Raw genomic sequence first — 25,951 nt, 5'->3', positions numbered from 1 at the left:
TTACAAGTAAAATGTATTACCGAAAATTCAGTGCGCCATACCTGGCCAGAGTCTCCAGTACAATATTCAGTAATATCACACTCGTTCACAGCATCCCGGCATTCATACCCTCGTGGCTGAAACTGCAAATCAAAATTCAATATTAAGAGTTAGGATTATGTAATATTTCAGAGAGTTATTATAACATTCTTAGACTCACCAACAATGCCTATACTCTCACATAACTAACACCAAACTCTTTTTAAGAATTAGCAAGACAGAATATCCTACTGCAGAATAGAAACAAGGCCCAGATGCTACCGTCTATACTAAAGATGAATCATCAACCAAAGCTTTAAATGTTCAGATTTCAAAATCCACTGTCTCAGAGTACTATTTTCAGAAAACAATGTGATGGAAATCACCTAAAGAAGAAATTCTGGTTTGGCTTAAGACAAAATAGCAAAACACTACAAGATAAACATTTAAGATCGCTCTGAAAAATTCACATATATACCCAACCTTCATTGAATTACCTATTAGCATAGATATTAAACTTGCCTTTGCTACACATAGACAATCAAATTTTAATAAATTCATATGAATTACCTTTAGTAATACCAGGGAATGCCTATTGTATACAAAGCATTTTATTTGAGGAGGGTGTGGGTAAAAGGTGAAGGAAAGAGCCCATTACCCTCAAGCAATTTATAATCTAGTTGGGGACACGAAGCAAGGAGAAACTAAGCTAGGATCTTCTAAATACCATAAAGCATAATACCCTCTAATATTGAAAAAAATCATAAAATTATGTAATTCTATGGTTATAAGGAATATTAGAGGTTATATATATGAGAAAAGGGAAGATGACAATGACTTTTCAAAAATAACTGGTGGTCTCTGTGGATGGAAGACTGTGTATGCCCACACACACAAAAACTGTGTATATACACATATGAGTATGCATTCAGATGTTACTTTCCTATCTCACTTTCTTGCCTTTACAGGGGATTTTAAACCCAATGGGAAAATATGAGCACTAGCTTTTATGTTCAGGTCTAAAATAAATTAGGGTACGTTTTGAAGAAAAATGTTATAAGTAGGTCATATTATTAAAAAGACCACAGAAATTGTCCCTCCTCTATTTAACAATTTAATATGGATTTCATCTGTGTTAGTAGGGCAACTCTTTTGGAAGCAGTTTAGGTATATTTTCTTAATGAGGCATTGCAGGATAAGACGGTTGGTAGTGAATAATAGTAGAGATAAATGTTGCGGCTCACAGAATTTGAGATTTATCGATTCTATAAAACTGCCAGGCTAATATGTACACTGTACCCAAGAAATTTGTGACAAGCTATACAAATGCTCAGTGTACACACTGAGATATCTGGCTAATCTGTCAGTTAAAAGAAAGATGAAACTGTCAGAACACTCACAAGACATGAGGTGTTGTTACAGCAGGGCCCGTCGCTGCAGTGAGCCCCGTTGGAGAGGGAACATTTCTTACAGCACAACCCATAGCATTCCTAGAGAAAACACTTCACGTGAGTAAGCGAAGAGCCTTACCAGCTGGTCAGTCATTTTCTCTCCACACGTGGCATGCATATTCCAAATGAGTACATTTATACAATAGTAAGCAAATACTCTGGGAAATAATTAATTACTTTAAACAAGGATAGATTCCTTCCTGCAATACTTCTTAGCAAAGTAAGATTTTCTATGAAAGGATTTCAATACCAAAGAGAAAGCTTAATTTTTAGCAGGCAATTCTCCTCCAGTTAGCTCCACTACATTCTAATGCCCAATCTATTTTATAAAGATAAAAATAATACACAACACAGAAAGAATGTTTTATGATTTGGTAAAACTTAGATGAATATGAGCTATAAATTTTTAAGAGGTAGGGAATTCAATCAGAAGAATCCATTAGGTTTGCTCAGACAAGGCCATAAGGACATGACTAATTCTAACGTGCCTGAGCTGAATTAAGCACTAATCAGAGAGATGAGAAAGAAAGGCAGCAAGACCACAATCAATGAGCTGGCCTCTCACGAATGCTATATCTGTTTGCACCAAGCAAGATCTGTGCTGTAAGTATAGAAGGTTTCTTATACCTACCACATGAAAACCACAATCACACTCCTCCCCAGCTTCCACATATCCGTTTCCACATTCCGTGGGCTCAAATAGCTAAAGAGATTAGGGAGAGAAGGGAAAAATTTTTCAATTTATCACAGAAAATCAGCACATCAACCAGGTCACATACAAGGGCCGTATAATCAGCTATCATGTGATATTCTTCTATGATCTGTTGTTATGGCATTTTATAAATGATGACTATGGGAAATACTGTTCATTTATTAATAGCACTTAAAAAATATATCTGAAATGGGGCGATATCTCTTGGGGGATTCTCTGGCCGTGGGCTCCAGAGATGACCTCTAGCATTAGAGTTACTTTTTATGGAGATAAGCTGTCAAGAGGAATAGATCACTTTTCATATTTGCTAATGGAGCTAAAATGCATTGCTAATAAGAATCACGGATATCTAATTTGCTGACTTGTCTCAAGACAGCTGAGAAGCCATAAAAACTGTCAAAAAGATAAATATGCTTCAGTCATAGCCAAACGTGGTATGTACAATCAAGTAAACGCAAGTAAACATAGGGGAAAAAATGTTGCTAGAAATCCAAGCCCATCATTCCACTGGAAAGAAATCCCAAGTGTCTGAAAGCATAAGACACATGTATGGATACATAGAAATCTCTCAGTCATTCCTAGGGCAATAGAAGAGTACAATTTCTAGAATAATCTAGTCTACTGGTGCCATGACCTTGCTTGCCAGATAAACTATATTATAGAGCAACCGTAAAGGTAGTTGACTGTTTATGAGAAGCATGCCTACTTCCCATTCCAGGGGTGGTGGGGAGGGGGACAGGATTTCTCTGGGCATAATCATCACACCTTAAAGGAAGGCTGGAGCAGCACATTACAACCCAAATGGTCTGAGCCCTGAATATGACAGGCAGAAACTGACTCCATCCGCAGCAGCTGAACACACCTCAAGGAAGGGTTGCCTTCCACTAAATTCACCTGAGAAAGAACTGATCCTCCTTCCACTTCCAGGAAGGCAAAACTATTATGAAAAGTAAAGGTTTCCAGGCTACTTGGGTGGGACTCCCCTCGAGGAAATGTCCTATGAGTAAAATGAGCATTGCATATCTCTGTGTTATTTTGATCAGGAGGCAGGAGACATTGGAAAAGGGAAGGACTGACTAGAACATGGCCTGCACTTTATACCAGGCTCCCGTTCTTTCCTTCTTAGGACGCTGCCTCCATCCTGAGATGGGTCACTATCTAACCATGTGGAAAACATGGCAGTGGGGAAGATTCCCAAAGCACAGAAAATATGCACAGATATAGTGTAAAAATAATACACACACAACACATGCATATACATACATTCAAAATGCTTGGGGGAAAAAGTCACTTCTTTGATACATACATATAAACTATTCCACCGGAATCCACAGTTGTTTATTAACCATTGTACTAGGTAGTTTAAAAAGACATAATTCCGTATTTACTAACTTTTAAAACAGACAATTTATAGTTATTTTTATTTCATTTCCAACTTATTGGAATAATTTTCTCCTAACTCACAGACAATTTCAGAAATCCACTGACAGATCCTTACGCATATGCTAGAAACCTTAACCTTTCCAAACAAGTGAGAGTTGTTTCCTCAGGCATGATGCTTATAATTAGCTGGCAAGCTGCAAGGTGGGTAAAATTAGCCATGTACCGTGCAATTCAAAAATGCCAGCAGCTCACATTAGTTCATTATTACTTATTTCATCCATTTTGAACACTTTGAAGCTTTTGGATTTCCGTTGCATTGAGATCAATGTTATGAAAGGCAGGCAACTGACTTTAACGATGTAAGGTCACTTTAAAAGTCCTGTTTCTTTTTCCACAGCCGTACTGAGATTTTACACACATGTCGGGCATCAAGCTACCATCTCCTGACTACGTAGTGTTGCTGAATTATGGGTTTAGGAATAAATTATCCTGTCAGTTACCACATTAGTTACTGATTTAAAAAAAAAGGTTAACATTATTTCGCTGCTCTCTCAATTTGCACAGTATTAAACATTTTGCACAGCAATGAGCTATATTTGACTCATGAAGTAGTATCTTAAAAAGAAATACGAAATTTGCCATGTTAGAATTTCTATACCATCTGCTAATTAGCATTGATCCTATCTTTTGCCTGCTGAGCGGCTTCGTTTCCAAACATGCTACTGCAGGTCTACAGCCCCGATTTATGCAAAAGCTTTGAAGCCAGTGAGTTTGAGACTTCCAGCTTTGCTGAAGTTTAGAGAAGTATGATGCATTTACCATATTCTATGTAATAGTCCTGAGGGGCTTGGGACATATACTATAATCCGTTAATATTTCTGCAGCAAGACTTATGAATATTTACCTTATGAGGTATAAATATTTTTCAGTTTAGAACAAGTTTTACTGTCAAATGTGTTTTCCACAAACATAAAAAACACTTCTGAAAATTTTCCATTTTCTGAATTAAGAATACGTGAATAAAGGAGTGTGACACTATATAGACAAAGTTTGATGAAATGCCAATTGACAATGTGGCCCTCCCCAGGTAAAGAGACAATGCATTATAAACACATACGTGTATTTATGGTAACCATAAATACCTTGGGTGATTTTTTGTCTGGCTGATATTTACAAGGAACTAATGTCCCAGGAGGACAAACCACTCAAAAAAGTCAAGAAATCAGTTAGGCCCTGACATGGTTTGGCTCTGGGTCCCCACTCAAATCCCACCTTGAGTTCTAATCTCCACTGTTGAGGGAGGAATCTACCTGACAGGAGGTGACTGAATCATGGAGGTGGTTTCCCCCATACAGTTCTCATGATAGTGAGTGAGTCTCACTAGAGCTGATGGTTTTAAAGTATGGCACTTCCTCAAGCTCTTTCTCTCTCTCCTGCCACCTTGTGAAGAAGGTGACTGCTTCCCCTTTACCTTCTACCATGATTGTAGGTTTCCCGAGGCCTCCCTAGCCATGTAGAACTGTGAGTCAATTAAAATTCTTTTGTCTGTAAATTACCCAGTCTGAGGTAGTATCTTTATAGCAGTGTGAAAATGGACTAATACTTGTCCCTAGAAAGAATGTCAAGGAGAAATGGAATTTTTATCAGAGAAATTGATTAAAATAATATTTTATCTTAATTTAACCCACCATCTCTTAGCAGCAGGGTGAAAACCTTAACAAGAAAATCTCAAAGATATTTTAATTGAAGGATTGTTTGCTTTTTGGAAGGGAGGATTTTTGAGTTCTAGCTAGCACTGAAAAACCAGAGACCAAGAACACTGAATCCATGGTTTTGTCATTAACTTAAACAGGACTCAATCTTTAACATGATAAGGACTTTTATAACTAAACATTAATCTGACTGACAAGAAACCTGCTTTCCAAGACAGGCATCTGATATCCAGCACTGTTCCATTATAAAACACTGGAGAAATAATATACTTTCTTAGTAAACTTTCTAAGTTACTAACCTTTGTTGGCCTGTTGAAAAGGCAGGCTCCACCCCCTCTCTGTAAAAAGTCTCTATACTCCAAAACGCTGCACTTTGAAAATTTTCGAGAATGGGACACCCTGAGGAGACAAAGAATCCGCTATGTAAATAATTTACCAAAAGCAATCATCAGAGAAGAAAATTAAAACCCCTAAATTGGAACAAAATGTTCACTTTGGATCCAAATGAATCTACACAAATTTTGACAAGGCATTTATGTTCAAATTGCCACTTAAGTATATGTGGTGGAGTTTGCAGAGATGGAAATTCAAAGAAAATCAAAGATTTGAGGGCTATGTTACAACCTCCTCAGCAGTCAAGCCCTTTTGTGACCAGGCTTGAAATGGTTTTTAAAAAGCTCATTACAAAACTTCTTCAAATAGGCTGTATTTTAAAGTTTGTTCATTTTTCTTTGCTATATCGCATTAAAGTCAAGCATTTTTTTTTTTTTTTTTTTTTTGCCTCTGTTCTGAATAAAAGGAGCTCATGAACTTACTAGATTTTACATTGGAGGAGAGAGTTGTGAGGGCCAGTTTATTAAAGACTGTATCATGCAGGCCAACAATGCAATTTAGGTAAACAAGGAAACCCTAAAGAGCTGTATTAGATCATACATGTATATGTACATATGTTTTTAGTATGTATATGCACAGTGACAATAGAATTAGGGTATGCTCCCATGAATAATAGCTCTTTGTTCTCAATTTCAAATCTATTTGGTGATATTCATTATTAATCAGGAATAGAAAATGAGCTTCTCTGTGAATTACTTAATCAAATATAATACCTCTATGTAAGAACACAGGGGAATATTATACACATGGTTACGGTTAAACTGAATCACGCACACACACACACACACACACACACCTATTCCTCAGGAATACAGTGTGTGATTGTAACAGTGCTTGAACTTGCGAGTGACAGGCCACTTATTCTAGGAAGCAATTCAATAATTTTATGCATTCTGATGTATGAAGGTAGTTTACAGAAGTAGGTAAAACCTGCCACTTTTGATAGGAACCTCTTAGAAAAACTATATAGAAATATATTCTTGGGAAAATATATATTTACTTTAAAACATTTTCTTATATCTCATTTAAAATATTTTATATATTTCATATATATTATGAAGAGACACTATAAAAAAACCCAGAGATTAATTTAGAAGACAGAAGACATCTCCCTATAGAGCCAATATTATAAGTGTTACCTTCTTATAGCAGTCCTCAGAAAAGCCTGGTTAAGCCATAAATTACTAAGCTATGGAGTAATAGTAAGGGAACCGTGGAAGCTAAGGGTTTCACGTTTAAACTCTATTTCTAGAAATGCATTCTAAAGTAGCAGGGATAATGGCCTACTGTGCAAACCTTCATGCCCACACTCCTCCCCAGGAGTTGGACTCCTAGGAGGGCTGGTAGAAGGAAACAATGGGACTCTGTCCAAGTAGGTCAGGGCCTTGAGCAACCAGGGCTCAGAGGAATGCAGGTAGGACCAGAAATGGTTGGTGTGTTGAGCAGGTGTCTGGCATGGCAAAGAAAGCAAAAGAGGCACACAGGTGAGTAAACCTCTCCCCTCTACTAGGAGTAGGTTATGGCTTAGGGGGCCTGGGGGCAGTGGCTCCCATGAGGCAGGGGTCCCTGGGAAAGAGGGCAATATTTCCAGGCCTTGGTTCATTGAATCAACAGCAGCTCTGGGGAAGCTGCTCTAGTTCCCAAAGTATTCACAAAAGAAAAGTGAGGGAATGTTCAAATGTCGATCACTAGAAGACTACCTGATTTAGACACGGTGAGTCTGTCTTAATTTTTAAAAAGTTTTATTGATTTATAAACAGTATAGTATAATTTTTATTACTGTAAACATATATATTTATGAGTTCTTTAAAATGTAAATTGATGACTAAATTGATTTCACTGACCGCTTCAGGTAGACAACCAGCTTTTAATCTAAGTGTACTAAAAAATTAATGCCTCCACTAAACTTAGAAGCCTTTAATCATGTGCTTCCTTTAAGGGTTAATAAGAAGTACAAGTTAATACATTTTACTTTTATCACCAACCTTAAATAAAAAATTAAAATATAAAGTGAATTAGCTCTTTCAGTTTAAAAATATCAGACAACTAATTATTGATTTTATATTGTGCTTAGCCTGAAAGACCAATACCCGAGAGACCTTGTTTCTAATTCTACGCAGCAATTTTACAAAAGGCATATATCAAATGCACGCATAATGAAAATTTACCCTGTTTCTTCCATGATGCAGCCGCCCCAGGATTCTGTGCAGTCACATTCTGGTCCAATAAAACAATAAAAGCAACAGAAGAAAAAGGAAACAAAGAAAGTCACATATTTAATTGGTATTATAACTCCTATAATAATTCTTTATTACCAATTCCATGTCAGTCAAATAGACAAGGAATGTGAAGTCTTACAGAACAAAATTTATTTCTTTTAAATCAATATTTCCTTATCCTTTCCAGAATTATAGGTTACTTCCTAAGAAAACAGCTGGCAAGAAATAAAACTGTGCCTCTCTTCATTATTTTTGTAACTCTGACAACTCAATTCGGTTCCTAGTTCCGACGTTTAGTGAAAAGTACGCTGGTCTACAAATCGGAAAGCCTGAATTCTAGCCCAAGTTCTGTCATATGAGAGAGTCCCACAGGCAAGTAACTTAGCATTTCCTGGGTCTCAGTGTTTCTGCCTCTAAAATGGGAATAACACCTGTTTGTCTATCTTCCAGAGTGGTTGTGGGGTTCACACTAGATGGTGTACCTATGTGCTCTCTGTGAATTATAAAGCTGTGTTGTACAAACACAACGGATCATCACTGAAGTTTTCTAACAGAGAATGCTCGTAGAGAAGAGAATTCAATTTGTAAGAGTTTATGTGAGGATGAACAAGAGACCTGAATGAACACTATGCTAAAAGGTTTAGTAAAAGAGAGCAATCTAAAACAGAAGTGTACATAATCACTTAAAAACATTTATAACTTAACTTCGATACCAGAGACTGACATACTGATATTGTGATGGGCTCTGCTCTTCATTAATTTTTTCCTATTTCTCCTTTCTATACATCTCTCACTCTCTCTATATATATGTATATATCTCGACAGAGAGAGTGATATATATCGATGTATATATAGAGAGAGGTATATGCAAAGATAGGCTTCCAAATGGATTTTTAAAACTCAGTTTAGAACCAATGAAATAGCTACCTAAACAAACAAGTCACAAAGAAATAAAGAATTTTAGGAAGGAGGGAACTATGGCAGGCATTAGTAATGAACTCTACTTCTCACCCCATTTCACCATGCAACTCAGTAACACCTCTCAGCTGACTCTAGCACTGGCCTCTTTCCAGATCCAAGATTTCTAAACAAGGGCATAAACCTGGTCATACACCTTTCTGGTTTTAGGGTGAATATGCCAGATGGTGAAACTCTCAACACTTCCTTTAATGTGTACTAGGTGTTTCCTGGGAAAGCAAACAGTCTGAGCAAGATAGTCAATGGAAGTTTGCAGAGGTTTGTGAAATGCCACCAGACACTTGTGATGACTATCTTAATGTACCCATAAAGGGAATTGAGAAGCCTGTGTATATATAATTTGTTTCAATTTTCCACAATATTATGCATTAATGAAAAAAGAATATAAAATACAGAATAATATTAAGGTAGATTTTGTCCTTTTCTTCTCTGGGGAGGTTGGGGTGACAAGCGAGACCTTTACTCCCAGTGTCTCATATTTTCAAAAAATATGAAGGGACTTTCACCTAATTTCTAGTTAAGTGAATAATATGAGTGAACACATTGGTCTCTCTTTTCACAGGATTGCATTAGGTCGTTGTCCGCTGCCACAAAAATGTATTAAAAATTATATTTTACCACTGCGTTGGTATAAAGATAAATACAATCTGGGTTGAATTTTATTCTGATTTTAAAAGAAATTAACATTTTTCATGGACCCTTCAAATTACTGTGAGCCCTAGACCCTTTGCCCACTAGAAAATTAGCTTTTTCTATCTACCTCTCATCTGATTAATGAAAAAGTCATACCTAAGAGTCACCAGCTATGTTTTTTACGGGTGGGATGTGTGGCCCTATTTGCTCTCCTTTTTGGACCTGCCTGGCCCACTAGAGGAGAATCCTATCCTCTAGCGCCTGTTTCCAGGCTTAAAAAGCCCTGGGGCAGGGTCTTCCCTTGCAAAGCCTTTTTCTCCAACTTTTCTGATGGGACTAGGTGGGTAACTTTCATTAGAGTTTAAAGATGAGCTCTCTTTGACTCTAGATCTAAGCTATTTCCCAATCCAAATGTGAACTTATTAAGCTTGTGATGGAGCTTAATCTAGCACCTTGTGTGTCTGCTCAGCTGCTAGAACCCCGAGCGTGAGAGTATTCCCTGCTCCCATCCCCGCATTCTGCAGTGTGAGAAAGAGCTGACTCATTCCCAGAGAAACTGTGTATGATTTTATGCATTTTGAAAGGGAAATTTTTACAACCTAAACAAATTAAAAATTACCTTAAGTTGCTTATTTTCTAAATATTTTAGAGGAAGGAGATATCCTACAATTAAACTATAATGACTGGAATGAAAAATATTTATTTACTGACTGGACATGCATTATACAGACAGAATGGCACATGAAAGTGAGTAAGAAGGTCAATGTACATACTTGGCTTTCTGCTAGAAGGTTCCCATTGGATTCCAAGGTTTTGAGCCAGGCTCTGCGATAATACTTGTGCCACTGCCATTGGAAGACCATACTGTTTTTCAGAGTTGAAAGTGTGTGGGAGACATTTGAGAGAGTGCACAAAGCTAGTTATTATTTCTTAATTGTTACCACAAATCTTCTCAGTTCCCTAAGAAGAGCCTGTCAGTATCTAAAGATGGCATATGCTACTTCGCCCCTCCTCTTTACAACTGGGCCCAAGAAGCAGAAAGCCCCTCTTACTATGTGATATCTCTCAGAATTTGAAGCTCTCACATTGAAACATAAAATACAAGTCACAAAAGGCTGTGCTCCAATTCAACTTATACCAAACTAAGAATAAATTCAACTTACTAAAATATGTCAAGAGAGGTACCCACTAAATGGGCTACTGGGATAACCTGTTATAATATACTCCAATATTATTCCAGGCTAATTGTAGGCTACTGAGATAACCTGGTATAATATATTCCAGTATTGACAAGAGTTTAGATATAGTTGGGTATGCTTTTTTGGTGCTGTTACCAATTAAGAATTTCCTTTATAAAACTGAAAGTATTAAAATCGAAACAATGAGATTAAGGAAGTAGGTGTTTGAGTTCATTCTACAGATAGGTAGGTAGAAGACATGAAAATGAAAACATATACATAGGGAGAAAAAAAGCTACAGTACTGATATCAGAAATCCTTTGATTTTAATGAGTTAAATTTAACATGGACAGAGGAGCATTATAACAAAAAAAAGTCAAGGAAGGATTAATAAGCTTATAAGAACTTAACATCTTCATCTATAGAGGCCTAAAAGTCTCTAGGCCAATCTTCAGCTGCATTTGCCTGATATATAGGAAAAATTGTCATTATGATACCAAAATACATCACTATGAACCAAAAGGACCACATTGGGTTCTATTTATTAATAACATAAGCCACTCATGCTACATTTGCCATGTCATCATTCTAAACAAGCACAAGAAAGGATGTAAACTGGGCCATAGGGAAAAAAGAGAACAAAGATGAAGCTCTACTTTAATTGGTAAAATTTACCTCATTCACACCAACTCCTCTTGTGCGAGAACAGACACCTCCAAAGTAACTCAGACTGCTTCTCTTATAGTGAAATGTCACCCGCCTTAAGAAAAAGCAGTGCTATGAGAAAACCAACGTGGTGGACCATCATTTCATACTCTCCCAAAATATGTCTACCCTCCTACACGGAACACCCCCAAAACATCCTCCTCCAAGAAATCAAAAACTGTATTCCAAATACCTTAAAATTTATGACATAATTACCTTTAAATTTGTTATGTTAAATAATTTCAATTGAGCAAGCACCAAGTACCTACTAAGCATCATGTACTAGCACAGGAATTAAAAACACCAAGATAAACAGACACAGCTCTTGACTTTTTTCTAGTAGCGAATATCTAATAGTGATTAAAGGGAATTAATATTGCTGATTATTAAAAATTGCTGATTAAAGATTGAAAAAACAGGAAGTAAAGGGTAACGGTGGGAGAAAAAGAAGGAGTAGTTTGGTTGGTTTCATTCCAGGACAGAACCTTAGAGGACTATCTGAAAATAGCTTTGCCATGATTGAGGAAGAGAATAGCTTATTATATTAAAAAGAAAGTATGGAACCCCTTTTCCTTGGTAGTAGAAACTCAACTGAATGGTTCATCTAAAAGGACTACATTTGCTAGCCTCTCTTGTAGCTAGGTGTGGCCCATGTGACTGCCACCTAGCAAATGATTTGTTCATGAAACAGACATGTGCAAGCTTTCAGGAAACTTGCTTTACAGCAGTCAGCTCGGCTGGAAGGAGTACCCTTTTGTCCTTCTCCCGACATGTCATGCCCGCTGCCAGTAATGAAGGCTGGAGGGCCAGCAGGCATCCTAGACTGTGAGCTGACCTTCAGGATGGAAGTTATGGGCTCTAAAGGTAGATATTATGACTACAGAACCATCAGCACCCCAGCACCGGATATCCTAACTCCATGCTTCTTATCTAACAGACAAAGGAACCCACAGCAATCTTGTTCAAGTCACTATTTTCTGATATTTAACTTAACTGAACCAAAAAAGGGATAAGGACAAATGTCAGACCAAAGACTACAATAAAGGCTGAAATGAGTACATACGAGATGAGGTGCACAGCATCAGCATGCTGCCTAATGCGCTGCCGGTATTTTGAGAACTCATGGAGCATCTGTACAGGGTTGGTGGTGATGTCAATCTGATCCCTCTCAGTCCATGTCTCTACAGCCACCAGGACAACCCTGGTGTTGAGCTGCTCCTTGTAAATCTGAGGGTATACAACAGGACAGGTGCAGGAGGAAAACACTGGGTCAAACATGCACGATCAGTGAGTCAGAGTCAGTGGAAGGACAGGAAGGGGGAGGTGAGAGGAGAACATGGGGTCATCATTAGCCCGATATATAGAATCTTCTTTTCCTTTCTTTTTTCCAAGAGCAAAAATAAAGAAAGAACAATCACACAATTTGGTTTCAACTCTCCTACAGGGTTATTTTGATCCCAGAGCAATACATTCACCATCCTAGGGAGAGACAGTAAGGATTCTAAAGCCAGGACATAAATTTAAAACATCGTTCATAAAATCACCCTTTCAAATCTCATATCAGGTAACAGGTTGGAGCCTGATATACCAGTTCTGAGTAAGTGCAGTGCAACCATTTATTCCTGCTGGATTGGCATGGATCACTAAATCTCCAGATAAGCACCAAACAATATAGCTGGCATGCCCTTGGAGGTCATATTATATGAAAAGTAAAATAGCACTGGGAGAGATTGAGAGAGAGACTCAATGATCTCAAGCTAAAAAAAAGCAGATCCCTATCACTCATCTCATCCTCACCACAGGGTGGCATCACCCACAATATTTAAATTGTTCCCTTCCTGCTCTGTTTCTACTTTTGGCCCAGTAGCTAAACAATTCACACAATTAAGCCACTTCAATGAATGCTGTCATTTTGCCCTATTTTCAAACTAATTAAGAAAACAATGGGCCGGGCTTGGTGGCTCACGCCTGTAATCCCAGCACTTTGGGAGGCCAAGACAGGCGGATCACAAGGTCAGGAGATCGAGACCATTCTGGCTAACACGGTGAAACCCCGTCTCTACTAAAAAATACAAAACAATTAGCCAGGTGTGGTGGCGGGCGCCTGTAGTCCCAGCTACTCCGGACGCTGAGGCAGGAGATTGGTGTGAACCTGGGAGGCAGAGCTTGCAGTGAGCCAAGATCGTGCCACTGCACTCCAGCCTGGGGGACAGAGCAAGACTCCGTCTTAAAAAAAAAAAAAAAAAAAAGATGGATGATCTTTGAACACACTGAAGAAGGGGAACACCATTATGCCTAAATCAAATTGAAGCTATTATATAATGACTTTACAACAAAAACAGGTTAAATGTAATGTCTTTTAAAAATCAATGGTCAGTTTCAGAACCTTATGTGGTCACCCAAAATAAAAACTACACTTTGCATGACATGATTCTATTCAATCATCTTGAAACAACTAATTCAGAGATGCTACCAAGTAAACAGCTTTTGCAGGGGAAAAGATGTGTTTAAGATTCTCTTTTCCATATTCACTTGTGGTTTTCCTCTGAGAAGACAGACAAGAGCTGAAATTAAAGAAAATTAATAAATGGGGTGTAAATTGGCTCTGAGGTACAATCCTAACTCTATATGAGATACTCGATGTACATCCACTCATGTTATACTTTTGTGCAGCTGTGCCCACCAGGTACATAACATATGTGTGTTATGAGTATTTACATGATTGGAGGTTTGTGGACTGCTTAAAAGGCAGAAAAGAAGGCAGCTCTTTGGAGTAAATAAATATCATTTAGATATTTGGCAATTTATAAAAAATGGTGGGTTTTTTCCCCCATTTAAGAGGGAACACACAATAAAATACCAGATAAAAATATATTTAGCTGAGCAAAATAGCACTTTATATTACAACATATGAAGTAGTATTCTATATTTAATTTCTGACTAGTCAACTGAATTATTCATTGGAACATAATGTATAATGTTCATATCTATAGAGTTCTAACCTAAGACAGGAAAAAGGAAGAAAACCTTAACCATTTTCTGTAATTCACAAAATAAGGAGGAAAACATATCAATATTAAAGATTTGTACAGTTAGAAGTCTTTGTTATTATACTTTATTATTCCAAATTAGTTGTATTTGGGGACTGCACTTATTTCCATCATCTAGAAATCAAGTGTGAAACATCACATCAATGGGAACACTAAGAAAATATATTTGTGTCCTTAAAAAAATTTTTTTTTGTATTACCTATATTCTCCAAACATACTCCGTCTCAATCCATTGTTACCACCATATATTTAAGAAAAGCCCAATTGTTTCTTTAAAAAGTCTCATTTGCCAAGTATAATAGCAAATAGATTTTGGTAGCTATTTCTCCACTGTTTTTGTCCTCCATAGGTTGGGGGCAATAATGTACAGACATGACTTAGAAGCAACACTAATGTACCTTTGGGATTCCGGGAATAACTCAGTCATCTGAAACTCTCAGAGCACTACTCTGTCAAGTGGACCATCCTATAATTCCTTAGCCAGATGAGTTTCAGGATTGTATTTTTAAATTTGCTCAAGAAATACCAAAAGTACAAGTAAGCAAACAGAGATAAACCATTCCATCTTGGCACACAAATTCAAGAAAACTGGGATACTTACAGAATCCACAAGGTTGACCACGGACTTTGCAAAGTTGTTGGTATGTGCATGAGAAGAGCGATGCTTCTTATACTAGGGGGGAAATATATACCAGTCACTGCCAAATCATAAGTGAATAATAAATTTCAAAATTCTGTAAAAGCAGAAATATCTCAGCAATAGTAGAAATATTGATTTAAAAATATATAATTTAGTTTGCAGTATATTGGATTTGGTGGTGTTATTTCTCTGTTAGGTGGCAAAACTTTGACTATCTAAAACATGATGTTAGCTGGGCAGCATGGCTCACAACTGTAATCCCAACACTTTGGCAGGTGGAGGCTGGAGGATTGCTTGAGGCCAGGGGTTTGAGACCAGCCTAAGCAACACAGTGAGATCCGTGTCTTTACAACATTTTTTTCAAAAAAAACAAAAACAAAAACAACAAAACCTATCATGTTCTGAATAATAGTAAGGGCCTATAGAAATCAATATGAGAAGCTTTATACCTAAAAAAGTAAGTTTTTAATTTCGTCTTAACATCTACAAATTCAATCCTTTTGTTTTCATTGAAATAACATTTTGTAGCTCACACAAACGGCTTAACCCACTTTTCTCACTTTAAATTCAAGGCCACGCACAGATCAAGAAAATGTCTTTGTTCAGCACTTTAGATACTGTCCATGATATGGACAGCATTTGCCAGGCATTTAGTGTATCCTTTCAGAGGAATGCCTCCTCCAAATGAAGCTATTTGCTTTTGACTGCTCAAAGTCAACACAAAGAGAAGACAAAAAGTAAAAATGAAGTGTGCTGAGAGTTTATGATTGTTTATGTTTATTTAAGAAATAAAGAAAAGTAAATTAATAGAGTAATTCTACAATGACATCTGGAGGGCTACGATTTAAGCAAGGAGTAGTACACTTTGCTTAGTATGTCTTTAAGATGACATTTGAAAACTGAAGTCTACCATAGGAAGATCATGCCCTCTACTGGTCCATGAGGCTACTGTTGTTTCTACAACACTAAGGAAAAAAAAACCTACTTAAAACCACTGATTCCGGTTTGCACAAGTCTTTGACATTTATCTTCAATTATAATTATGAAAATAATGCATCTTTCATAAAGATTCAAAATATTTCTACATTAGAAAATTCTTTTATTTGCCCATTCGCACCCTGTAACTTTGTCAGATTCCCTTCATTTCATTCTTTCTCTATGTTTTTTAAACAAAGAATATACATATCTCAATGTTTACGTATCTAATGTTTATTTTTTATAACAACGAAACGATTACCCATAATAAATGCTAAATAAATATTCTGCTATTAGTATTATAGCATTCATTAATACATAACTGTTGGTATAATATTACTATTACTGTTCATGTTACTGCTGCTACTGTACATCATAATCTGACCCAAATTGTCTGTATTTGTGTTCTTTTAAAGTAAACTGTAAATGTGTGCATACAACTGGGTCATAAAACATCCTATCAATCTAAAATTATTCAGGCATTTAACACATTCTGTAAACTTGGCGTAAAGAAGTTTCTATAGATAGCTCAGCATTTTAAGTTACCTAGCAAATTCCACAAGCTGAAAATTTTCCAAGATACACTTAAGAGTAAAAGCAAAAATATTAACATTAAGTTCCTCTGGGGTGATGAAAATGTTCTAGTTCCACTGAATTGTGGATTGAAAGAAAAAATATTAGTTGATATATATCCTTCTAATGCAGTGGTGTTATCCACCTATTAAAATGAATTTTATTTTGCTTCTGAGTATTTGCTATTTTATTGAGATTTCTTTTTATAGTATAATGATCATGGAAAACATGACAAGTTTTAAAACATTTCAAGTTTTAAAAATTAATAAAATGAGGTCTTTTAAAAGTCTATCAAAGTGTAATGTTTTAAATTTATTTCATATTTGTAATTTTCAATCCTCTGATTTTCTTTTTAGAAAAATTATTTTACCTGCCATTGTTAAGTAAATTAGAGAGTGCCAAGAATGGAAGCAGAGATACCTGTTGGGAAGCTACTGCAATAGTCCAGGTAAGAGATAATGGAGGCTAAACAACTGTAGAGAGAAGTTAGTGAATTCAAGAACCACTATAAGGGTAGAGCTCCCACAACTGGATGATGTATAGGATGTGGAAGGTGAAGAAAGAGAATTAAAAGATAATTTTTAGGTTGTGAACTTGAACTTAAATAGATGGGGGATTGTGGTGCCACTTACAATAAGAAGAAAGACTAAGAGAAGAGAAGTTTAGGACTAGGCAACTAAGAGTTCTGATTCAGAAGTTCTATTCAAATCGATACTGAAGTAGAGATGTCAAACAGGCAGTTCTATACACGAGCACAGAATTTAGAGGGCTAGAGCTAAAAGTAGGGAGTAACGAATTTAAAGTCACGATCCCACTTAAAGACTTGAGACTGGAAGTTGTTACTTAGGTAGACAGTAAAGAAACAGAAGACAGCCCTGAACCAAGCCCTGGGGCACTCACATAATTCAAGATGTCAGATTTTAAAGATTTGTTAGAAATAGCCAGTGAGGTGAGAGAGCCACTGTGTCATAGAAGCCAAGAGATGAAACAAAATTTTCAAAAAAAGAGGGTAATCAACTGTGTCCAATACCGCTGAGAGAGTAAGACAAGGACAGAACAATGACCACTAGATTTGTTAACTTGAAGTGCCATTTAATTGGACACCTAGGGTTTAGTAGAAACTGCAAGTGTTTCTCCTGAAACAACTATTTGCTAACCCCAAATAATTTACTCAAGATCACACAGCTAGAATTTAAATCCTTCTAGTCTCTAGGTTGAGAGAGGAGGTAAGCTGGTTCAGTTAACAATTCCTATTAAACAGTTCATGTATATTCCTAACAAATCATGATTATTAATGAGAACTCAACATTTGTTAGGTGTTTACAAAATGTAATGGTTTTTAAGTAAGGAAAACCAAGTGAGGTTTAAATTGAAAAATATTTAAATTATCCTCACATATTTACATTTATTGATGCACAGTTAAGAACGTAGCAAAAAACGGTAGCAAATCATTTGCTTTTCATGCACTTTAAAAATCTCAACTAATTTTCTATTAGAATAAGGTTTTTAATATTTATTTTTAACTTAAGCGGCTCAAAGACATGTTTGCAGACTCTTATCAAGGCTATAATGGGCTTGCAAATGAGGTTCTACCAGCCAGGTACTAAGATGCTTTTTACCAAATTGAGGGATTTTTCTTTTCTAATGGAAAGCCACTGATAATGTGACACCTATTAAAAATAAGATATCTGCATTTTTTTTCAGACAGCCAATGTTAAATCACTCTGAATTAAAGGGATAAGCTTCAATGCAAGTGTAGGCAGAATGTTTCTATTTCCTGCGTGAATTAGAACTAATTTTGCATATAAAGAAAAATATGCAATCACCATTTATGATAAAACTTACTTTCACATTTTCTGATCAGTTTAAAACAATCTTTATTTAAACTGGAAAATTTGCTTTTCCTTCCTGAACACATGCAATCCTTAAGAAAACTGTCTTTTGAAAAAAAATTAATTAGAATTTGATTTTCAACTCGAAGGTGAGAATTATCAAAATAACTATTCTGGATCATACAGTATAAAGATTGTAAGATAAGTACTCTCAGTAAAATGATTATCCTAAAGCCCAGCAGCAAATCTCCAAATATTCAGAAACATATGTATTAATTATTTTAGTTTGGTTTGACTTTCAACATATGAATTTAAGTACTTTGATCCCATAAGTTCTGATATACTACCAAGTGGCAATCAAATTTAAAAACAACCTTCATCTCATAGAAAGCATACCTCAAAAACATTTTTTTCAGCTCTCAAAAAAAAATTCTTATAAAATGACATGTGTATTTGGGACTATTATGGATTAGAATGTAACTTTGTCTTAAAGCTTCAAAAGGAATATATTTAGTTCTATCTGCCAAGAAGTACTATTTCTTTAATTACTAGAAATCTTAGGTAATTTCCATTTTAGGCATTATTACCACTTAAAAATAAAAGCTTTCCTTTTTCTTGAGACGGAGTCTCACTCTGTCGCCCAGGCTGGAGTGCGGTGGCACAATCTTGACTCAGTGCAACCTCCACCTCTCAGGTTCAAGCAATTCTCCTGTCTCAGCCTCCCGAGTAGCTGGGATTACAGGTACACACCACCACATCCAGCTAATTTTTTATATATATATTTATATATATATATATATATATATATATATATATAAATACATATATATATATATATATATTTTTTTTTTTTTTTAAGTAGAGATGGGGTTTCACTATTGCCAGGCTGGTCTCGAACTCCTTACCTCAAGTGATCCACCTGCCTTGGACTCCCAAAGTCCACCTGCAATTATAGGTGTGAGCCACCACAAGCAGCCTTTTTATTCTTTTTAAACATCTATTCCCTCTAAATTTATCAGTACAAATTACAATTCTTTTTTCTTGTTTCAAAAATAGATGACCATATCAAGCCTACTTCTCACCCATTTTAATAATAATAATAGGCCAGGCATGGTGGTTCATGCCAGCAATCCCAGCACTTTCGGAGGTTGAAGCAGAGGGATTGCTTGAGTCCAGGAGTTCAACACCAGCCTAAGCAATATGGTGAAACCCAGTTTCTACAAAAAAAAAAAAAAAAATACAAAAAATAACCAGGCATGGTCATATGCGCCTATAGTCCCAGCTACTTGGGAGGCTGAAATGGGAGGATCACTTGAGCTGGGGAGGCGCAGGTTGCGCTGAGCTGCGATTGGACCACTGCACTCCAGCCTGGGTGACAGAGTGAGAACCTATCTCAAAATAGTAACAATAATAATAATACTAACAATAATAAAATGAATGATCAAAATTTACCCTTAAAAGATGTGATAGCCTAAATAAGGAACTTTATCACAGAACATGTGACATAGTGTGTAGAAATTTTCTACATATAAAATAGTATTTTAAGAAGTGTGAGGCCGGGCGCAGTGGCTCAAGCCTGTAATCCCAGCACTTTGGGAGGCCGAGACGGGCGGATCACGAGGTCAGGAGATCGAGACCATCCTGGCTAACACGGTGAAACTCTGTCTCTACTAAAAAATACAAAAAACTAGCCGGGCGAGGTGGCAGGCGCCTGTAGTCCCAGCTACTCGGGAGGCTGAGGCAGGAGAATGGCGTGAACCCGGGAGGCGGAGCTTGCAGTGAGCTGAGATCTGGCCACTGCACTCCAGCCTGGGCGACACAGCGAGACTCCGTCTCAAAAAAAAAAAAAAAAGAAAAAAAAGAAGTGTGCTATTTTATTATTCATAAGAATAAGGTTATTTAAATGTTTACCATTGAGAAGGGTTAAAAACTAAATTCAAATAATATGTTGTTTTAACAATTACCAAAAAACTCTAACTGTTTAATTGTAATTAACAGTTAATAGTAACTGTTTCCTATTTTGCACAGTTACTGAGATTTGCTCTTTTGATTGATAGCTTCATGTACTTTCCTGATATATTATGGTAGAACAAGAGATTTGGAATTGCAAGTAAAGGTTTGAGAACAGATTCTACAGATTAACAGCTATTTGAAAATGTACTTTGTGTATTCAAAGACATTGTATATATCTTAATTATTATTTCCACTACTCTAAAAGTATTTATATAATGAATGTTGAAAAAAGTTTAGGCTTCAAAAGCCATAATTTCACAACATGCCACAATGCTCAAGATTGAGAATCAGCTGGGAAAAAAATCTCAATGTTCCAATTGACAAAAATAATTCAGATAAAAAAACTATCTTGGGGTTTCAAGCAAATTAAAGTCCTTCAGAAACTCATATTTTAGCCTTTATTGTCTAAAATGACTGCCTACGCATCTGGCTTTCCTTTCTACCAAAAAGGACCTCTCTTAAATTATACGTGTTCTGATAAATTTTGCTTCTTACTAACATCTCAAGCAATATGTTTAAAGGCAACTGGAATAGAAAATAAATGTGCATACAAAAGTCAGAGGTATTCTATTGAAAAACTTTATATTCAACACAATTAAACTGATAGTTAATGGAAAACATCCATTAAAGTAGGAACTTAAAAGTTTAAATATAAATTAAGTCACTATTTTTTTAAATTTATAATTTCAAGGCCTTCTCTGATTAGGGTCTGCTAATTAGAATTTCACATCATTTTAGCATGAAGCACAACCTTATCATATCATGTACTAATCTAATTTTGGTTTCCTTAAAGTAAAACAAGGACTTAAAGATACTTGCAAAGCAATTTCAATTTTTGTTCCAATCTATCATAAGTTTGTCACCAATACCTGATTTCTATGCATTTTTAAAAGATTCTCATCTATATAGTCTTTTCAGAAGTGCAACTTTGTTTTGATAAAAACAAGTACTTTTTGCCTTAGTGTATACAACTTTTAAAGTTCAATCACATAACTACAACAGAGATTACAACTGGCCTAAACAGTCTGGGGAATGTGGCAGTGGTTGCTGGAGCCAGCTCCCATCAGATCACAACAGCCAACTAGATACATCCTCTCCTAACTCCTTATCAGTGATCTCACTTTGATAGCTTGAAATCAGCTATGGTGGCAATATTTACACCACAGATATCAGCAAACATTATAAATCAAGAGAGCTAGGTGTTAAAATTTACCAGCACACCACTAGGATTGGGTGTACTAGTATGTAGCCTACTGACCAAGACTCTTCTGGGCTTCAGGCAAGTAATTTTATATAGGAAATGGTTAAGTATAGTTAACAGAGTTTCTATTATATCTTCAAGAGGGGAAAATGAGGAACAATGAATGTTTTTCATATATCTTTTAAGTGTTACTGAAATGACATATTCCATCACATTTTACTTCCACAGAAGTTAACACGAGATTATTCATCTTTCCAATATTTAAAGATGATAAGTCATCAAAGATACTCACTTTAGATACACCTTTATTTTATATGTTTACCTCCTACAATTATATCTACCATAATCATAATTAACTAATAAGAAAAAATAACATACTAGCAGGACAAAAGCATGGAATAAAATTAGAAAGCAATGACCAAATACATAGATGAAGAAAAGTAGAGAATAAGAATTTTAAATGAAGACAAAATATGCCAGATAGTTAAATCTATTAATTACAATTATTAAACATAAGGAAAGTTTAGAGTTATGAAAATTCTGTAAAACTCGGAGTCTCCAAACACCAAGAAATAAATCAAGTCATTCAACATGTCTAAATATCTTGGGGTTAATAAGTAAAAAGTAATGATTAAATATAAAGTAAAATGTATTCTTTCTTAAGTAAGCTATCTGGTCTAACACCCACTGACTCTATATTCTTACCGTTTTGTGATCATTAACAATCATAAGTTCCAAATATTTCATTTCTTCAAATATACCACGTGATGGCTATGGAAAATAAAAATAGATGGTCAGAATGGTAACTGACATAAAATCTCTCTAGCGCTCACTGTTAAGTTGTAGATAAGACTCAGTTTCAGAACAACTCTCTGCTGCCTACTTTATAAACACCTTAGAAGAATGTTGGTCAGGCAAATTTTAAAAAGTGATCATAAAATATGGGTATATAATTATTTAGAAAATAACTATATTATATTATTATTAAGGTACTTACTTATCAACATAGAAAACAGTCCATGTACGGCCGGGCGCGGTGGCTCACGCCTGTAATCCCAGCACTTTGGGAGGCCGAGGCGGGCGGATCACAAGGTCAGGAGATCGAGACCACGGTGAAACCCCATCTCTACTAAAAATACAAAAAATTAGCCGGGCGTGGTGGCGGGCGCCTGTAGTCCCAGCTACTCGGGAGACTGAGGCAGGAGAATGGCGTAAACCCGGGAGGCAGAGCTTGCAGTGAGCCAAGATCGCGCCACTGCACTCCAGCCTGGGCGACAGAGCAAGACTCCGTCTCAAAAAAAAAAAAAAGAAAACAGTCCATGTTGTTTGTATATGGTTTTTATATGTAAAAATATTCTAGAGCACAATTATAGCATAATTCTGTTAAAATAAATAAATCTCAATTTCACATTAACATGTGATAAGATTTTCATACTTACTTAAAATGTCAATGAAAATCTATGTAAAACTCATTTAATAAGAACAGCATAAGTTATAATTACTTCCAGGTATAGCTGATACAGGTATCAATGTAGTTAAATAGAAATATTAACTTACTAGAGTGAAATTCTAAAAATAATACACTAATTCTTAACTGCTCAACTTCTCAAAGGAACAAATATTGGCAATTACTACATTCTAAAGTCTTCTAAATTAACTAGATAATCCTTTAAGAGTAAGTATTTTAGCCTTCATTTGGACTTTTCTTTTTCATAGGTGGAAAATTACAATGGTGGCTCTTTTTTCTTTATGTACATAGTCATTGATCACTTTATATTTGATGGAGTGGACTGTAGTGAAAGAACAGCAGCCATTGTAAAACTTATTATTACCAACCACATCTTTATGAATTAGCTAAAAGAACTCTTATAATAACTTATATAATATATAATAAATGTATCCATAATTATCATAATAGGAGTTTCATGAAAGGGAGGACAATTTAACCTGGAACTAAGTTTTTGACGGCTGGTGGTCTATTTTTTTTTCACAAAAAAATACACTCAGCAAAACATTATCTAAAATGTGTGATTTCTACTATAATTACTCATTAAGTTATCTAGTAAACTACCATGATATGTATAAGCTGTGGAATTAATTCTCAGTTACATAGCATTCACCATGTTATTACTAAACAGTCCCCATCATTACAGCTTTCTAGCCTATTATGAAAAGACCAGAAACATAATTTCAGTTACAAAGCCCCCATACGTTTATCAATACATGTGAAGTATATAACAGTAGTTGATTATACAGTTATATGATTTTTATTTAGAAACTGTTATATTGCTAATAGTCAAATAAATTCATTGTGTTCTGAAAAACACATACAGTTTTAAAGTTTGGTGTAACAGAATTTTTAATCTGAAAGTAATATAAATAAGCATGATTAGCCAACATTTCAAAACCTAACTCCTCTCCCTACATTTTTTATTAACAGAAATGTTTTATATGACACTATATAAGCCATATAGAAAGAAAAGTCTGCTGTACTTTAAACAGAAAATAAAACGTACTGCAATTATCATCAGAAAACACCTTGAAAACAGAGCTAAAACAACACATTCTTTAGATGACATCAGGGTTCAGAGACTACTGTCATCAGTTTGAATCACTAACAGAAAGAGATCAATAAAAAGCAGTGTGCTGAGAAGGCTCAAATCATTGGGTTTTTTGGTTTATTGTTTTCATTTTTAAACAACAGTCTCCAAAATCTAAACTGTTTTAGGTACACTTAGATACTGTGTGATGATAAGCACATGACTTCACTGAGTAAAACAGCGCCACCCAAGGCTCAATGCCACACTCACATTCACTGCTCTCTTCCTTCTTTTCAACCACTGTAATTCAGATAGAAAGGGCCACTGGTCACCTCTTTCCATAGCTGTGGAATGGAAAAATTAGTATCAAAATTTTATGCTTATTTCAATAGGAGTATGTTTTAAAACACTGCATGAAGAAACAGTGGCACTGATAATATATGTCAAACTAAGGTGAAAAAAAAGCACACTGATCATATTTCACTCTCATGACCATGAAGATGGTTCAAATGTAATTTTGCCCCAAACATCAAGAAAACATAATGTTCAAGATTCATTAAAAAATGCATATTTGACATATAACCACTTGACAATATCTGAAAATTTGAGAGAATTCTACTATGTCTAATTCATTTTAGCATTCAAAATAATATATGGCATTAGCTTTTGCATAAATTATTAAAAACTTCCAGCAGTAATATACAGAAATAAAATCACATGCCCCAACAATCCAAAAGAAGCTCCTGCCAACATTAGCACACTAAAGATGTGTCTGGAGCAGAGCTTGAGAGGGAGGCAATCCAAGCTGGCTCAAGAGCAGCAAACTGCCAGGAAAATTTCAGGATGAACCTCACTGTAAATGACTCTACTAAATTTGGCCACACTTTCTGGTTCCCAAGGCAGCTTTACTCACAGCCTTCATGTTTTAGTCTTTGCATTGGAAATGACTCTCCATGCCTCTTTATCTGAGAGCCACCGTTCATTCCAGTGCTGATCCACGATATTCACCCCAGATATCAGACCAATTCCACTTCCAACAAGCCTGCATATCTACTGAGCTCCACCAAGTAACAGCTCCTACTACATAAAATATAACCGCTATTTTAATTAAAACTTACTGAGATTCTTCATTTGCTTAGAATACTGTCCCGCCAAGGTTTTCTGGATAATATGTGGTCGACCTGTGCTTTTCTGAAACACAACAATTGTAGGCAATTTAGAAAGCAAGATGTGAACAAGCCTCTATGAAACAGTGTTAGAACTTTCTCTAACGTCCTTCTAAAATGGGAATATTTATATGTCAGTTTTTAGCTATCAAAAGTGTAAAGTATGTCTTATTGAAATCTTAATTTTACATAAAAGAGTATCATCTAACTGCCCAAGTTTAGATAAAAGCATGGTGTTATTTGGTTACTCTTAAATCTTAGCTTTCTTCAAAGCTATAAATGGGAAATTCATAAGAAACACAAAAAGCCAATAAATATGTAAAAACATGCCGAATGCTTTCATATTCCTTCAACATGCAATTTTTTTTAAATGAAGCACCAACTTTTGCCATAAAACTGGTGAAGTTTAAAAATTACGATATCCATAGTTAATTACCATTGCAAGGCCAAAAGCATTCTCACACCTTGCTGGCGAGAGGAAACTGGTAGCATAGTTTGAGAGAGAAATTCAGCAAGGTCTATCAACAAACGTGAAAACATTTATATTTTTTTGCCCTAGAAATTATGCTTTTAGGAATG

At 35.8% G+C, this 25,951-nt stretch overlaps 1 protein-coding gene and 1 long non-coding RNA gene across 4 annotated transcripts in view; one reads left to right on the top strand and one right to left on the bottom strand.

The window, feature by feature from the left end:
• ADAM23 (ADAM metallopeptidase domain 23) overlaps positions 1–25,951 on the bottom strand; it is a 172,596-nt gene that overhangs the window by 47,473 nt on the left and 99,172 nt on the right. For all 3 annotated transcript variants that reach the window (XM_015110784.3, XM_001106619.5, XM_015110783.3), the window contains exons 7-18: positions 25,325–25,397; positions 24,477–24,550; positions 22,372–22,437; positions 15,034–15,105; positions 12,446–12,609; positions 11,353–11,437; positions 10,273–10,363; positions 7,838–7,886; positions 5,576–5,675; positions 2,101–2,172; positions 1,419–1,508; positions 42–122 (exon numbers count right to left, since the gene is read on the bottom strand). In XM_015110784.3, the coding sequence (XP_014966270.2) occupies positions 42–122; positions 1,419–1,508; positions 2,101–2,172; positions 5,576–5,675; positions 7,838–7,886; positions 10,273–10,363; positions 11,353–11,437; positions 12,446–12,609; positions 15,034–15,105; positions 22,372–22,437; positions 24,477–24,550; positions 25,325–25,397 (1,017 nt within the window). The remainder of the gene's footprint in view (positions 1–41; positions 123–1,418; positions 1,509–2,100; positions 2,173–5,575; positions 5,676–7,837; positions 7,887–10,272; positions 10,364–11,352; positions 11,438–12,445; positions 12,610–15,033; positions 15,106–22,371; positions 22,438–24,476; positions 24,551–25,324; positions 25,398–25,951) is intronic.
• Positions 7,062–8,260, top strand: LOC144333324 (uncharacterized). Its single transcript, XR_013401902.1, has 2 exons — positions 7,062–7,153; positions 8,076–8,260. It is a non-coding gene; the product is annotated as an uncharacterized LOC144333324 (long non-coding RNA).

Source organism: Macaca mulatta, chromosome 12 (assembly GCF_049350105.2).
Source record: "Macaca mulatta isolate MMU2019108-1 chromosome 12, T2T-MMU8v2.0, whole genome shotgun sequence".
Classification (NCBI taxonomy): domain Eukaryota; kingdom Metazoa; phylum Chordata; class Mammalia; order Primates; family Cercopithecidae; genus Macaca; species Macaca mulatta.
This window is presented reverse-complemented; position numbering and strand designations above follow the sequence as displayed.